Source organism: Copidosoma floridanum, unplaced genomic scaffold, assembly GCF_036245765.1.
Source record: "Copidosoma floridanum isolate Cflo_tuat_1 unplaced genomic scaffold, Cflo_Japanese_pri ptg000020l, whole genome shotgun sequence".
NCBI lineage: Eukaryota > Metazoa > Arthropoda > Insecta > Hymenoptera > Encyrtidae > Copidosoma > Copidosoma floridanum.
In genome coordinates this window covers 22,418,996-22,434,412 of record NW_028321897.1, presented here as the reverse complement: position 1 = coordinate 22,434,412, position 15,417 = coordinate 22,418,996, and the positions used below count along the sequence as shown (strand labels likewise).

Sequence of the window (15,417 nt, the reverse complement as noted above, 5' to 3'; positions counted from 1 at the left end):
CGAAGAAAAACTAAGACGCTAGGAGGTCCAGATAACGGTAATTTTTAGGTATAATTGAATTGCTAAGTAAATATAACCCTTTCTTAAAGAAACACTTATACAAGTATGGTAATTGTGGTAGTGGACATGTAATTTATCTTTTATCTAGTACTTACGAAGAACTTATAGAAAAAATCGGAAAAGTAGTACATAAAGAAATTATAAGACGAATAAAGGTCTCAAAAACTTATTCTGCATCCATTGGTGGAACAAAAGATCGAAATCATAAAAACCAAACATATGTATATATTCGATATGTTAAAATTGGGAAGCCAGTTGAGAGATTCATACGGTTTTTAGAAAACTTGGGCCACAAGGCAATAGAAATATTTTAAAGTTTAACTAATTTTTTTCGTAAAACTACCCTTGATATTAAAGATACACCAAGTCAATCGTATGTTAATGCTTCGACGATAAGTGGTTGATTCAATGGAGTACTACCTTTGCTAGAGAAAAATAATAATTTGGCCGTATGGGTTCTATGTACTGGTCACTCATTGAATCTTACAAGAAAAGGAGCTTCAAATGCATCGCCCTATTCAACCGATTCTTTCATCACTTCACAAGCATATTATGTTTTCATCTCAGAATCTGATGTAAGTCAGAAATTACTTTTGGATACGTTGAAAGCAAATAAAAAGGTGATAAAAGACTTATGGTCCCCAAAAGATCTGATTGCATTTGATGGTCGACTCGTGATAAAGCTTATAAATCGCTCGTTAGGAGTTGTCCGTCATTTTTGGAAGTTCTGCTCGTCATAGGAGACAGTAATGAATATGACATGAGGACACAAAGCAAAGTTGAAAGATTATATAAAAAAACTGCATTTATGAGAAACTGGAATTATGGAAGTCTTTTAGGACGATATTCTTGATAATCTGAATAAGACGATTATTTGTTAAGTCCTTAACAAATTACATATCAAGCAAAAGAGATTTATCTAATCATTATAAGAAACTGGTTGAGAAATTGGGAAACATTACTCAATTCAAAAAGGATCGCATACACCGGAGAAATGTTTGACTAAATCTATGAGACTATGGAAAAGCGCCGGAGGTTTAATTCTTGACATCGGAAAAATTTAGGATACTTGAATTCCTGCCCTAAATCGATACGTTCGTCACTGTTTTAGATCAAAGGATTGTAGCCTATGAAAAAGTCGAATTCAGATTCGGATTTTGATTAAGATTTACTGGTTTTGAGTGAACATGAAATATCGGAGAATGTACAAAGATTTTTAAGCATTTATAAAGATGATCTGGATAAGAAATTAGAGACAGAATTTCTCCTTTTGGAAGAATTCTGAGCTTAATTAGTAAAATTTGAGTCAACCACGACTAAAGTAAGTAGAGAGCAAACCATGTATTCATAACTGATAAGGCAAGAAGTTAAATACACTGACTTATACCAAGATAGTATTACGTATTTATCGAACATTATTGATCAGCAATTGTACATATGAGAAATCTTTTACCAAACTCGATCTCATAAATAATTCATTACGAATGTCCATGAGCCAAAAAAGATTTATTTATTTTACTTTTATCATTATTCAACGTGACATTATGCTCAAGCTTAACATAAATGATATTATCAAGCGTTTTGCAGAGAAAAAAGCTAGAAAGTGCTTTATATAAATGAAAGTGTGTGTATTTGTCTCGATAAGTGCGCACGGAACTGTTGATACATTAATATTATTTTTAAACAATTTAATCATTGTTAAATTTTAGTCACAGTTTATTTTTATGCAAGAGCAAATAAAAAGAATAATATTTGTTAATAATTTATGTTATACCCATTTATTCTTTTTTTAAATCCCTTACATACGGGCGCCCACATCAATTGTTCCCGAGGGCCCTACAAGTCGAAATCCAGTGCTGATTACAGATAATCATTACTTATAATATTTTTAAAATGTGGATGTATTGATAAGGCTCTTGCCATACAGACTATATTTCCATGGCATAATAGATAGTGTTATAAGTCGAGTCAAATCTCTTTGTTTTTCTTTCTATTTCTGCATTTGTGATTATTTATTTTGATTCATACATCAATTTTAACTTTACAAGAAAACTATTTTGTGATTGTGACCTTGGTATTAATAAACTTAGTTACAGTAATCAACTAATCTCTCTTTTCGTGACCTTTTCTTTCACGTTATTGGCCAGTAATAATACAAAAAAAATCACGTTATTTTTTGTACATTTAAGATATGTGTTAAAGTCTGTTGTGCGTACAAATTTTCTAGCATTATTGCCAGATTTTCATGGAGACATACACACACATACAGACACAAACGCACACATTGAAAAAAAATATTGTGTAGTTATTCAAGTATAGTAAGTTAACAGCCCACTTACTAGTCCATAGCCTACTACAGGCCCTAAGAAAAAGAATTAAAATAATTCATCCATTTTTTTAAACAAAAAAAAAATTTATCCTTTCCTCCTTCATACACCCACCGTCTTTTATTTATGGACATCGACCTGTTAAGATTATAAAAGATTACGTGGCTCTCACCATATATATATATATATATATATATATATATATATATATATATATTCCTTGAAAGGTGCTGAACGCACATTTAACCTGTACAAACTCCTTTCTTTTTCGACTATATATAGATAAAAAAACACGATTTTAGTAAGAATATATGTGTGTTTTTGCACTTTTAAAAGAAAGTATCAAGCTTCAAAAGAGAAATAAAGTTAGAAAAAAGTACCCAAGGTACCGTTATGTCCACGAAAATATAGTGTCCAGAGGCTTTTACCATATAACAACCAATGAAAGTGTAAAACAAATTAATACAGATTTTCGCAGGAGTCATACAACCTTTTAGGATTTAAATAGCCCTTTACATATCACACGAGTTACGCAACCTTTGCGATTCCAATAGCCCTTTGCAATTTTTAAGTCTATTTTATTATTAAGTACGTCACAAATAAGTTCTGCACGCTTTTCTTAATGTAAACAGCATTACTCTGTACTATGAAATGATTAACACTGTCAATAGATGATTCAACCATTTATTTATATTTTGAAAAGTTAAGTTTTTCTTCGATTCGATGTGAAGGCATGATAAGTTTTTCTTTGAAGTAATTGTTAAAACTTTTGGTGTCAATAGTGTACTTGAGGAAAACGAGATATTTGTAAGGCAGCATATTTACAGTGGATGTAAGAGACAATACTTTACTTATGTATTTTTCAAGTATTTAAAGTAGTCAGTCTTCTATGGTTGTAGAACCAAATGAATTTGTGAAAAACACGCTATATTTGCATTTCCTAACAAAAGTTCCATCGTTGCTTCTGGAATCATAATAAATTAAGTATCATTTCATAAGACAATAAAAAGTTTATTCATTTTCTTCTAGACAGATTTAAGAAAAAATTATAATAATGACTATTGTATAGTTCATTTATTGATTTTTGAGAGGTAAAGTTTTTTTTTATTATATAAAAATTTATGAAACAGTAAGTAGTACTATTTAAATCGCGGTGATGAAACACCATACTGTTAAGAATATATATATAAATTTATATAAAACAAAGTATTTTTCTAAAATATTTATGAGTTACATTAAAGGAACTTAAAAAATTCATGTTACATGAATAATTAGTTATTATACAATTCAGTACACATTTGTTTTTCTAAAATACATATTTAATAAATTTTCAACAGTAGAAATTTTATTTAATCATCTTTATGATGTCTATGACAGGCACTTGCAGATTTTGTGCACACCACACAGACTACAAATATCTTTGTGTATAAAACAAAATAATTCCTAATTCTTTTGCACTTAAATTATCTTCTACAGACAAGTGGTTAGACTAGGGCAAAGTATTAGCACAGCCATGGAATGTTAGCGATAGACCATATACTTATCACGAAAAGTCACGTAGGATTAGGTCATTCTCAAGGCCCTTTAGGTGTCTCAAGCACTACTAAATTCATCAACCAAGATGCTTCCCCTGAGAAACGTTAACGGTATCCCTAGTGTCTCAAGTACTTGTGGGTACATCGTTATCACGCCATAAGAGATCGAGTACTGAAGATCGAAGTAGACATCAATTAGTATTAGTAATACACGCAGTGTATACTGATTTGCGAGAGACTTTCAGATCTGAGTATGTAGCAGATTTTTGCATCCCAGGCTCGCTGGAGAAGAATATGTTTCCTTGCTTGTGAGTGACTGTTATAGCCGATTCGCCAGCGTAATGTACGCTATTTCTCTGAACAATATCGGTTGTATATATTTGCTAAGAATCTTTGCGCATAGATTATCTGGATTCCTGCGCGTGATTTATGAGCAGATCATATCATCATTGGATTTTTGCATGCTTGAAATGATTTTTATTAGTTATAAAAAAAAGATATAAAAAAAAAATTTCATAGGAATGAAAGGATATTCTATAAAGAGTAACTTATTACAACTATAATCTTTATTTAGCTCTATCCTTGCATGTCTGAATGTAGTGACGTACAAAAAAAGACTTAGACTGCCAGTTGAGAATACTATGTTCTCTACCTGCGATAGATTGCATTACCTTGTAACGTACATGAATTTTTCTTATAAACAAAAGGTCACATTTAAGTACACGTTAAACGGTTGTATAATAGAGGTTACAGCAAAAGCTAATGTACGATGTTATGTAGGGTACTGCAGAATAAGCTACAGATAATAGATTCACGATGACCATCGTTTTACTTCTTTAACAGTAATCGACTGCATTAAAAAAAAAAAAATTAAAACATAATTATTTTAATATACAGTATAAAATAAAATTACTTGTCTGTGAAGAGCCTCCATAGCTAAGGCACCAGCTTCCTGCTCCTTTGCACTAGCTTTAGGTTCTCTAGAAGCTAAGATTGGTTTTGAGTACTTAAGAGAAAATTGTTTTTCACTACCAAGAAATCCAGGCATAAGAAAATCAAAGAGTGACCAAAGTTCTAAGACATTGTTCTGTATTGGAGTACCAGAAAGAATTAACCTGTGATGAGCGTGTAGTTTTTTTATTGCTTTAGCATTTTTCGTTTTTCCATTTTTGATTATATGTCCTTCATCTAATACACAGTAGTTCCATTGAATTGCTTGAAAAAAATCTATATCCCTTCGGACAATGTCATAGCTTGCTACCACTAATCTGAAAAGTGAATTTGTATGAGCACCAAATTTATTATTAGGTTAGTTGAAAAAAATTAGATTAAACTTTCTCTTGATGATAATACGTTTTTAATTATTTTCTGTAGTCCAATACCAAAAAAAAATCAAATCATAGAACAAAAGTAATTTGTTGAAGTAATATATTTAGTATAAAATTCTGAAACTGTAAGATTCGTTGCACTTAGAAGGATTTTGTACATGTATCTATTAAATCAATAATGTATACTTATTTAAATAATTTATTAAAGAAGTAGGGTGCGCAAGCAACAAAGTATCAGTTATAATTTTTTTACAATTATTAACTTTGCTTTTGAGTATTGAGACACAATTGAGACTAAATTCATTTCAGAAATATGTTTTTACAAGGCAAACTAAGCTGTAACAATTTTTTATCTTATCTGTTGAAATAAGGCATCTTTAAGACAACTGACTAAATCCTTTAAGTCATTTCTCTTTAAATACTTCAATCTCTTTAAAACTTTCTCTAAGCATATCATTATGATTCAACAGTTGAGAAAAATTGTGATGAAAATACTACACAAGTCCTCGTCATTTATGTGCAATTATTTAAAAATTTTTATTACACACTAATTAGTAAGCAGATACTTAAAAAATGAAACTTATTGCTTATACGCGCTTCAATCAAAATCAAACGCACAAAATCTATCAAATAAAGATATAAACACAGTAACTTTGTAGCAATGTAGCAAACCCGTTTGGATAGAAAAAATTAGTAGATGTTGAAGTGGTGCACATTTTTTGGCATTCAAGCAAGACTGGCTCGAATTACTTGTGGCACTTCAATAAGGAATGACTATAAAACTCTGACAAAAAACTAATGATGCTGTGACTATAAGTTCTAAGATTACTTCAAGGTTGTACTCAATTTTAAGAAGGACGTACAGCTCCGGGTTGTGAGAAGCGTACTCAAAGCACAGTAGCTCGAATGCAGCCTTGTAGATAAAAGAGGCAATGAGTACAGATATACTTTACAATTTAATTTACGCTGTAAATTAAGTTTTTAAGTTTTAAAAGTTTTCAAGTTTTGCACTGTCTTATACCTAAATTTAGTTACTTTAAGTTTCGTGTTAGTAGTTTGTTATAAAATACCATTTATAACTAAAAGTAATTATATCCATTGAGTATAAAACATCAACTTGTAATCGCTAGGCTGAAATATATTTATATTCTTATTATTTACAAAAGAGTTACGCAGATTGATGTATATTTAATACAATACTTCTGACATTGCAGAAACTTATACAAAAAAAATTCCTTTTGTCACGAGTAAGATTGACAAAATCTCACATATTTCGATGAATTATCAAAAAGTAACATACAAGTTATTGTTAGAGACACAATTATTGATTACTGTAGAAAAAAGTTTGTCTAAAGCATAAATAAGCTACAATATTTTAAAGATAAACTTTTAGACATAAAAACAAGTAGGTAATATTAAAATCCAATTGATGCTATACCAATGACTTTGTGTGCAATCTTATTAAGAAAAAAATGACAAAAATTGCAGCGTTTCCGCAATAAGATAAGCTTAACAATAAGCTGTTGTCAATTTAAGAAAAAAAATGTGTTGTTTGTAAGTAATTGAGTAGAAAAACACTATCATAATGAATAAGACAGTTCCAAGCCACCAAGAGTAACAGTGAGATATTCCATACCATGTACGCAATATGTATTACTTCGAAACATAGAGCTTTGTTCTAAACTTGTAAGAAGCGAATACTCAGCGACCTTTTAACATCGAGCTCTACATCTGCTTCTGCAATGGCATGAAGTATAGCTTACTCCTTTTAAAATAAACTGCCGTCATGCTACGCGTACACTCTTCAAACAATCTTCAAAAGATCTTATCTTACAACGTCAATTCGCACTACCATATCCAAGAATGAGCACAATCAAAAAATTCAATATTCTTTATTATGTATATCCTCAAGAAATATCGTACACAATTTCGACAATATCTTATACCTACAGTAAAATCTAAGAGATCAGCAGTTTTAACCATTAATTACTGTAAAAGTATAACGCCACGACTGTGCTCATGTGAATGGAGAGTAACTGGGTTAAGCTCTCATTAGTCGTTCAGACCCCAACTGGACGTTTTCTTCCTAAACGCCAGAGTTTAAAAACTTTTTGCACATACCAGTATTTGCCTTTTCTCTTTAATAAAGTATTCTAAAGTGACTTTAAAGGTTCAAAATAAAAATTCTGTTGCGTTTTTTAAGAAAATTTCAGACCTAGTTGGGTTATTAAGTTACGTGTAAGCGTGCATTTCAAGAAAATGTAAGAGTTACTTCGGGGACAAAGCTATGTAAAAAAATCTCGAACAACAAGGCCCCAGTGGACTTACCTTAAAAATGAATCGAGAAGGAACAATAAAAAAAGGGCCGTGGACTCAGGTTCTAACGTTAAAATCGTGAACCTCATGATTATTATCACCACGAGTACTCTCGTGAAGGATAAGAATTATTGTTGTGCTCAAGCTTGTAAGATCTTGTGACTACGTGCACGAAATCAGCAGATAAACAACTATTATAGAAGTAAGTTCATTTAAGAAGAACTGCAAATTGTTTAAACACTGTAAACGTGAACTTTAGACTTTATAATTAACATTGTTTCTGAAAACTGATTATTTCCAGCTTCACCAAACTTATTTAACCATCAGATAAGATATAATTTGGTTCTTAGTTTAATTTATATTCCTGATTCAAACATTCCAAAATTCAAGAATTCTAGTTTATACAATCATAATTTTAGCTTTGATGTATGAATGGAATACTAAGCAAAAATTAAACAGACAACGTCTGACACAGACCTTTACAAGAACGAATATGTACTTGATATAACGAGACAAATAAGATACGCTACTACTGCATAATACATAAGATAGAACTTTAAGCAGTAGGTCAATGTTAGCTCAGCGTATGATACATTAATACTACGCCATTTATACCATGCAGTAAAACCTAACATAACAACGCCAAGTCAACGATTTGAAAGAATTTTAAAGAAAAGTATACTGTTAGTTAGAGAAAATAAGGCCTTTGGACAGTTTGACAGCTTGTTCCGGATGAATAAGAATTAAATTAAATTGTTTGTAAAATAAATCAACGAGTTCCACCATTCACTTAAAAGTTCGAACGTAAAAAATCGGCATTCCTTGTGGGATACTAAGTTTTTTGTTTTATTTCAAGTATGTTTTGCCGAATCTTAATTTTTATTTTTTTGTATTATTTTATTTTTTATTTTTATGTTTCATTATTATTTTCTTTTATATCTTAAAAATTTATCCAAAACAGATCATACGCTTGATAATAAAAACAAGGTAGCTGACATAGCTACAAGAGTAAAGTTACTGGAGCAATACCATAGGTCAAGAATAGCCAAAAAATCACTTAAATGCCTTGAATTGTCACGTAATGTAGCCCTTAATAAATCAGCTTTACGTATCAATCAAGTTACCCTACTTATATATATAGTGACCAAAATACACCACTCAAGCACTTCTTGCAAGATATTGAAAACAATAGGCCTCTCGTCTTAAATGCAGAAGAAGGCATGTTTTTAAAAACAGTCATTTCCAGGCTAAAGAAAAGAGCAAGAAGTTGCCGAGGCCGATTAACATCATTACATTAGACAATCTCCTAAACTGTTTCAAGGCATACTCTGCTGCCTCTAAAATTTATGATTGATTGATTACGAACATTAATAATTCTGAAATGAAACAGGGAAAAACTGTTGATTTTCACGTAAAAATCTCCTAACTAATTAAAGAGATAAAGGAGCTAAGGCAGCAAAAATAGAGGCTGCTTCTAACAATATTTCTAAACATTCACAGCCTGATTTAAAATTACATCTAGAAATGGTTGACCGTAAAGCATTTATGGGAGGCCTGCCCGATAGATTCAAGGGCAAGATAATGTCAAACGTACCAAAAACTTTTGCTGGCGATTTACAAGTCACTTTAGAAGCTAAAAAAGTTTGGTAAATGTTAAATTTCAATACTTACACTACCATGAACCATTAATATCCAAATATGTACTTTGCTTAGCACCCTACAGCAAGATTACATTTATCAGTACACTATTAAAACAGACCAGAACATTTGTGATACTTTTATCTTAATGAAAAGTATCAACATTTAACGATCCCAACATATACAATCACGATCATATATCTTATGATTACAATCCGTATGAGACTAAAATTGTCCCTACAACAGTTATTTGAGAAAGAAGAATAGTGTCATACTCAGTCCTTCAGTATTGAAATAATGACTTTACTGATCAATCTGCAAAATTGAATTGCCTCTTACACAAAATTTAACTGTAGCGTGTATTTAGCAACTCGTCTACTACTCTAACAGAAAATTATCTCTGCACTTGCAAAAATGTTCAAACACTACACGGAGAAATGTACATACCATGAAAACCCGTACTATACAATAGTACAACTGTTTTCTGTAGTCTATTATAATAAAATCAGATTCTAGTGCTGATGTAGTCTATACTGGTAGTATAATTTAATGTACTACGTTGAGTCAAACTATATCTTATGCTCAGTACTACAAAATCTGATGAGGGGTACGGATTTTTCCTGTACCAGCATAAGATCTGACTCGGCCATGCGGAAGCAGAACTCCCGCATGTACAATGTATAGATATATGTACATTTATATACATACGCATGCGTATACGCGTAATTCAGTATATTTGGTAAATTGAAATACATATACGCTGCGCGCGCTGCGCATTGTAAAAAGACGTGCGCAGTATACGAAATATCAAGACTCACTGTGGTACCGAAAAATCCTGTACCAACGTCGCTGAAATACTTGAACTGGCATAAGTATAAAATCGACTCATCAGCTGTTTTTAATATAATCTAGGACAGTCTTAAAATATATGTGACTACTTGTATGAAATAAGGGGCTAGTATGTTATTTTTTCATCCTCATCGTTTCAGTTACAACTTTATATGGTATGTACATTCTTCCGTGTACGAGAATCACGAAACGACGTAAGCTTTTGCTCAAGGTCAAATTATTTTAGTAATCAACAAAATATTAGACTAAATTCTCGTAAACTAAACCATCCTTTAAACAGGAGCTCGTCGCCCAGACACAGCAGCGAGTAAAGACTTAAATCAGCGTCAACTGACGAACTAACTTGTGCAATCACCCAAGTGTCCATGGCAAGAAATAATGGTAAATGCGCCAATATTAAGGCTTCAAATCTCACAACTAAATAAAAGCAAAGACATATTCATCATAGATACAGGAGCTCACGTTAATGTTTGAATTCAGATTCTTTATTTAAATCTGCTTACAGTTGATCAAAACCACGAATGAGAGACAAAAGATTGTAGAACATGATTATGATTAAAGTGATTATTGTGGGTGTAAGATGCAGGCAGGCGTTGTGGCGTTAAGAGGCCTCGTCTTGCTTGCTTCCTTTCTTGTTACGCAAGTTAAAATATAACGAGAAACTTAGTTGTCTATGCTCCAGCATGCAGTCTTAGGCACCCGCTGTTGTCCATCTGACGAGGGGAGAGATGACGAGGGGGAAACGAACGCGAAAGACGAATTTCACACAACCCGCCCACCTTGTTTCAAAAACGATAATAGCCCCCAGCCACCGTGCCTGGGACAGATTTGTCCACTGAGTCCTGCAACACATCCTCGCTAGTGTCATGGGTCTGGATGGGCAGTAGAGACAGCTTGTTCACGGGGCAGACGTACTTGTTGGTGGCAGCCTAGATGGTGGTAGCCAGGACGAGTTTTAAAGTTTCGATGAGAGACCCTCCACTTGGGACATTGTTGGAGCGTGTTTAAATACTTATGACTCCGGTGGCCCTAGAATTGATTTGGGATACCACGGATGAGCTTCCAGTAGGCTAAGCCATCGAGCGTGCCCAACGTCGAGTTAGTATCAATGACAGAGTTCAAGGGACCGCTGACAAGAAAATGTCCAAGAGTGAGCACGTCAAGGTCATCGGGGCTGCCGGTCAACGGCGTGAGAGATCGGCTAGTAAGGACCATCTCAATGCTTATAGGTGCAGTGAAAGATTCTCTAAAGGTAAGATTCTACGGCCCAATTGCACGGCGAAAGTAACGCTTCATGGATATGACACCACCCTCCCACAGCCCACTGAAAAGGGGTGCTCGAGGAGGAACGAAGTGCCAAGTGATTCCTTGGTCAGCTAGCGAGCCAGCGACGTGCTCCTACTGCAACTCTACTTCCTGGAGAGCCTCTCGCAGTTCTCGGCTAGCAGCGCCAAAGCAAATGGCGTTGTTACTCCAGATTTCGGATGGCCGGCCACGTCTGGCGCAAAGTCTGGTGAGTGCTCCGAGGAAAGACTCGGTTGAGAGGTCACCAACGAGCTCGAAGTTAGTCGCTTCTGTAGTCGGGCATATGAATACGGCGACGTAGCCCTTGCTCGTGCGGATGTCTCGGCCATTAGCGCTCAGGATATTCAACGAGCCAGCATAGTTGACACCAGTGCGGGAGCAAGCATAAGTTGGAGTGATTCGAGCTGCTGGCAAAGGCGCCATATGTAGTGTGGTAAGCCGAGCCTGTAACTGAGCGCAGACAATACACTTCTAAGTCGTCACTGATTAACGATGATCGGGGCTTTGCGAGCAGCGTATGCGCTAGTGAGTCGAACTCCTCTACGAAGCGCTGGGACGTGAGCCCAATAGATGACAAGCCGGGCCAGCGAGCATTTTCCGTCAAGAATTGTGGGATGACGCTCGTAGAAACTGAGAAGGGTGCTGGAGGTGACTGCCAACTCGAAGAACATCGTCGACGGCAGCAGTGGGTTCTTTGTTGCTACGCAACCTTCTTTCTGCAAGCTCTCGAACTCGAGGGCAAAGGGCTGCTGCTGGCAGGTGAGACGAGCACAGGTGAGATAGGCGTTACGCAGCTTGATAACTGTCAAGGGTGCGAAGACTGGGAGAGAAATATCTCGACGTGCCCGGCGGCACATTGATCTGCGCAGCCGAGCAACAAAGCGCAGAACGTGATACAGATCCGAAAATAGGTCGATGAAGCTTGTAGCATCGAGTCAAGTCGTCCAGCAGGTATTGGCAGTCTTCTCATAGGATTCCTCAGGGCTCAAGAGGCTCGCAACGGTGACAGGCGCATTTGCTGGAGCATCACCAGGTAAGTGCTCAAGATGCCACGTTTGCTGGTTTCGAGTCCATAAGAAAATGCTTCCAGGCTTGTGAGGGCAGAATCTCTTAAGTGTGGGCTACGTAGTTATCGACTAATGAGTTTTTGGTAGGTTACAACGAACAAAGCCAGTAAAGCACGATTTAAGAATCGCTGCAGGCGTTGTAGCACTCAAAGCTAACGGCATACTCTTCGGTCACTATGCGGAGCAATTGTACTGCTAATAGGGCAGCTTGCAGCTCTAAACAAGGGATGATCATATGCACTGGACGAGAAGCGTTGGGATGCAAGCTCTTAATGGTATTTAACTTGGTACGGAATATCAAGAAACGCACTCAGATGCCCTCAACTGGATCATCGACGCACGAGTAAACGACGGCTGCCATCGCTTGACGACGAGCATCAGCAAATGTATGGAGCTGCAGAGTAGCTGAAAAGTGACAGCTGATCCAGCGAGAAATGGTCAGTTTGGGGACGTTTGGCAGCTGGCTCAGAAACGTGTGCCATCGCTGAGTTAGAGATGTTGGCACATCCTCATCCCAATCCAGTCACGCGCGTCAGAGGTCTTGGATGAACAGGTTGGGAACAAGGATGACTGGCACGATCCACCCACAGGATCAAAAAGGCGGGCGAGGGCTGCCAGCATGGTGCGCTTAGTCTGCTGTGACTAAACGGCAGGTAGAGTAAGGTGAAAGCAATCGCTGATGGGATCCCAGCTAACACCAAACTAGCTAACAATGCCATGCAAGCTGACCAGTCACTAAATTGGCTTGAGGCAGAAATCCACGGAGAGATCACGTAGGAGCTTTGGCTCGTTTTTGACCCATTTCTTGAAAGGGAACCCGACAGCTTACAGCAGGCCAATCAGCTGATCGCGGCAAAGTCGCGCCGTCTGGACGTCGTCAGCACTTAAGAGGATATCGTTAACATAGCGATGATTCTTGACGATCGACAAGGTATCGGACCACGCGTGACCTTTATCATCGCACAGCTGCAAAATTGTGCGCAGAGAGGGATAAGGAGCTCTGACCTTGAAAAAGCAGCTTTTGCTTAATAACAGGTTCTCAAGCTGCGTGATTCGCGAGGCTCGCAACGCAGACTGCACGGCAGTTGCAGCAGATATCTTGTCATCTCACAACTTTACAACAGCTTTTCAAGCTGTGTTATCACGATTACGCGTGAGGTCCACGACGCAGACTGCAAGGCACTTGCGGCGACTTTACTGGTGTCTTTCGCATCCTCCATCACGTGGAGGTTCACCTAACTTCGATCTCTCATGGCGTGACTCTGGCTAAATGCATCACGTGCAATAGAGGCCCAATGTCTTAATGCGTTTAAAACGCAGAGAGTCTCAGAAGTCATGTTTTACCAACATTGCTGGAAATAGTCAGCTATCCTGGCTTACTTAGATCCAGCTCAAAGGACCAATGTTTGAATTCAACTCCTTTATTTAAATTTGCTAACAGTTAATCGAAAACACAAACGAGAGACAAAAGATTGTAGAACAGGAACACTGATTATGATTTAAGTAATTATTGTGTGTGTAAGATGCAGGCAGGCGCTGTGGCGTTGAAAGGCTTCGTCTCGCTTTCTTCCTTTCTTGTTGCTTAAGTTATAATCTGATAAAAAACTTCGTTGTCTGTACTCGAGCACGCAGTCGGTGGCATCCACTGTTATCCGTTTGACGAAGGGAGGGATGATGACAGGAAAACGAGCGTGAAAGACGAGTTTCGCACAGTCAATACCATAAAAATACTATCTTTGTTACTAGCAAATGTTATTATAATTAAAGATACAAAAATTTCTCTCAATGAATTAACACTTAAAATATTATAACATTTCTAACAGTAATGGTAGTATATACATTTAACAATAATAATATTTTTACGTTCCATCACAAGAAACACCTTCGAAACCAAAAATAGTAGGGAATATATTTCTAGCTAAAGAACGAGCCAGGCTTTGTTACGACTTAATTGTCTTGACACTGAAAAAAAGACCTATGAGTCCCATTCTATTTATGGGAAGAATTGTAAAAACATGCGATGAAAAAACTCAAGTTGCTCCAAACAACGACGGAACATATCTGTAAACAAAAAAATTTAACGCCATTTTATTTAGAAAATTTAAATTAAACTATCCCTGATACTAATCCTTTGCCTAATATGATAGAGGTATTAGAGCAAATTGGCAGATCAAAATTTTTTTTAGTAGTCGATCTAGCTAACAGATTTTATCAAAAAGAAGAATCTCTAAAAGATCATCGCAAAAAAGGTTTTAGTACTCTATACGGACATGACGAGTATACAAGTATACCATTTGGATTAAGCGGTGCACCAACAACATTCCAAGGACTTATGGATTCTCTATTACACCGGCACACCAAAAAAGTGGACTAAACTTTTGACCAGACCCACTAATCTTTATGTATCTTGACGCACTAAATTCGAATCCAAGGTCCGTTTGACCCGTACACCCTCAAAATTTCAAGTAAATTGCGAAAAACTGTGAAAAATAGCCGAAAATCGTTAGAAATCACATTTTCAGCTCTTCAAACATTAAAAAAAAATTTTGTACACATATGACAAGGTTGACTCGTATGTATTTTAATGCATTGAATCCGAATCTAAGGTTAATTTGATCCGTACACCCTAAAAATTTCGAGTAACACGCAAAAAACTGCAGAAAATAGCCGAAAATCGTAAGAAATCATATTTTTAGCTCTTAAAACATTCGAAAACATTTTTGTAAACAAGTGTCGAGGTTCATTCTTATATATTTTGACGTGCTGAATCCGAATTTGACGTCCGATTACCCCGCACACCCTCAAAATTTTAATAAATTGGCAAAAAACAGCAGAAAAACCGCAAAAAGTAGCAGAAAATCACAGTAAAACGTAAACAATCGAATTTGTATGCTCTAGCTGAGTATTAAAGAAAATTTCATGCAGATTTTGTCCAATTCTCATGTTACATTTTTCACTGAGTTAAGGTTAAAGATTCTTTTAGCTCCAAAAC

General features: G+C 35.8%; 1 protein-coding gene across 3 annotated transcripts in view; it reads right to left on the bottom strand.

Annotated features, from left to right (window-relative positions):
• Positions 1–15,417, bottom strand: part of Hel89B (histone acetyltransferase 1) — a 779,777-nt gene that overhangs the window by 215,149 nt on the left and 549,211 nt on the right. For all 3 annotated transcript variants that reach the window (XM_089593764.1, XM_089593765.1, XM_089593766.1), the window contains one exon: positions 4,836–5,190. In XM_089593764.1, coding sequence (XP_089449890.1) covers positions 4,836–5,190 — 355 coding nt within the window. The remainder of the gene's footprint in view (positions 1–4,835; positions 5,191–15,417) is intronic.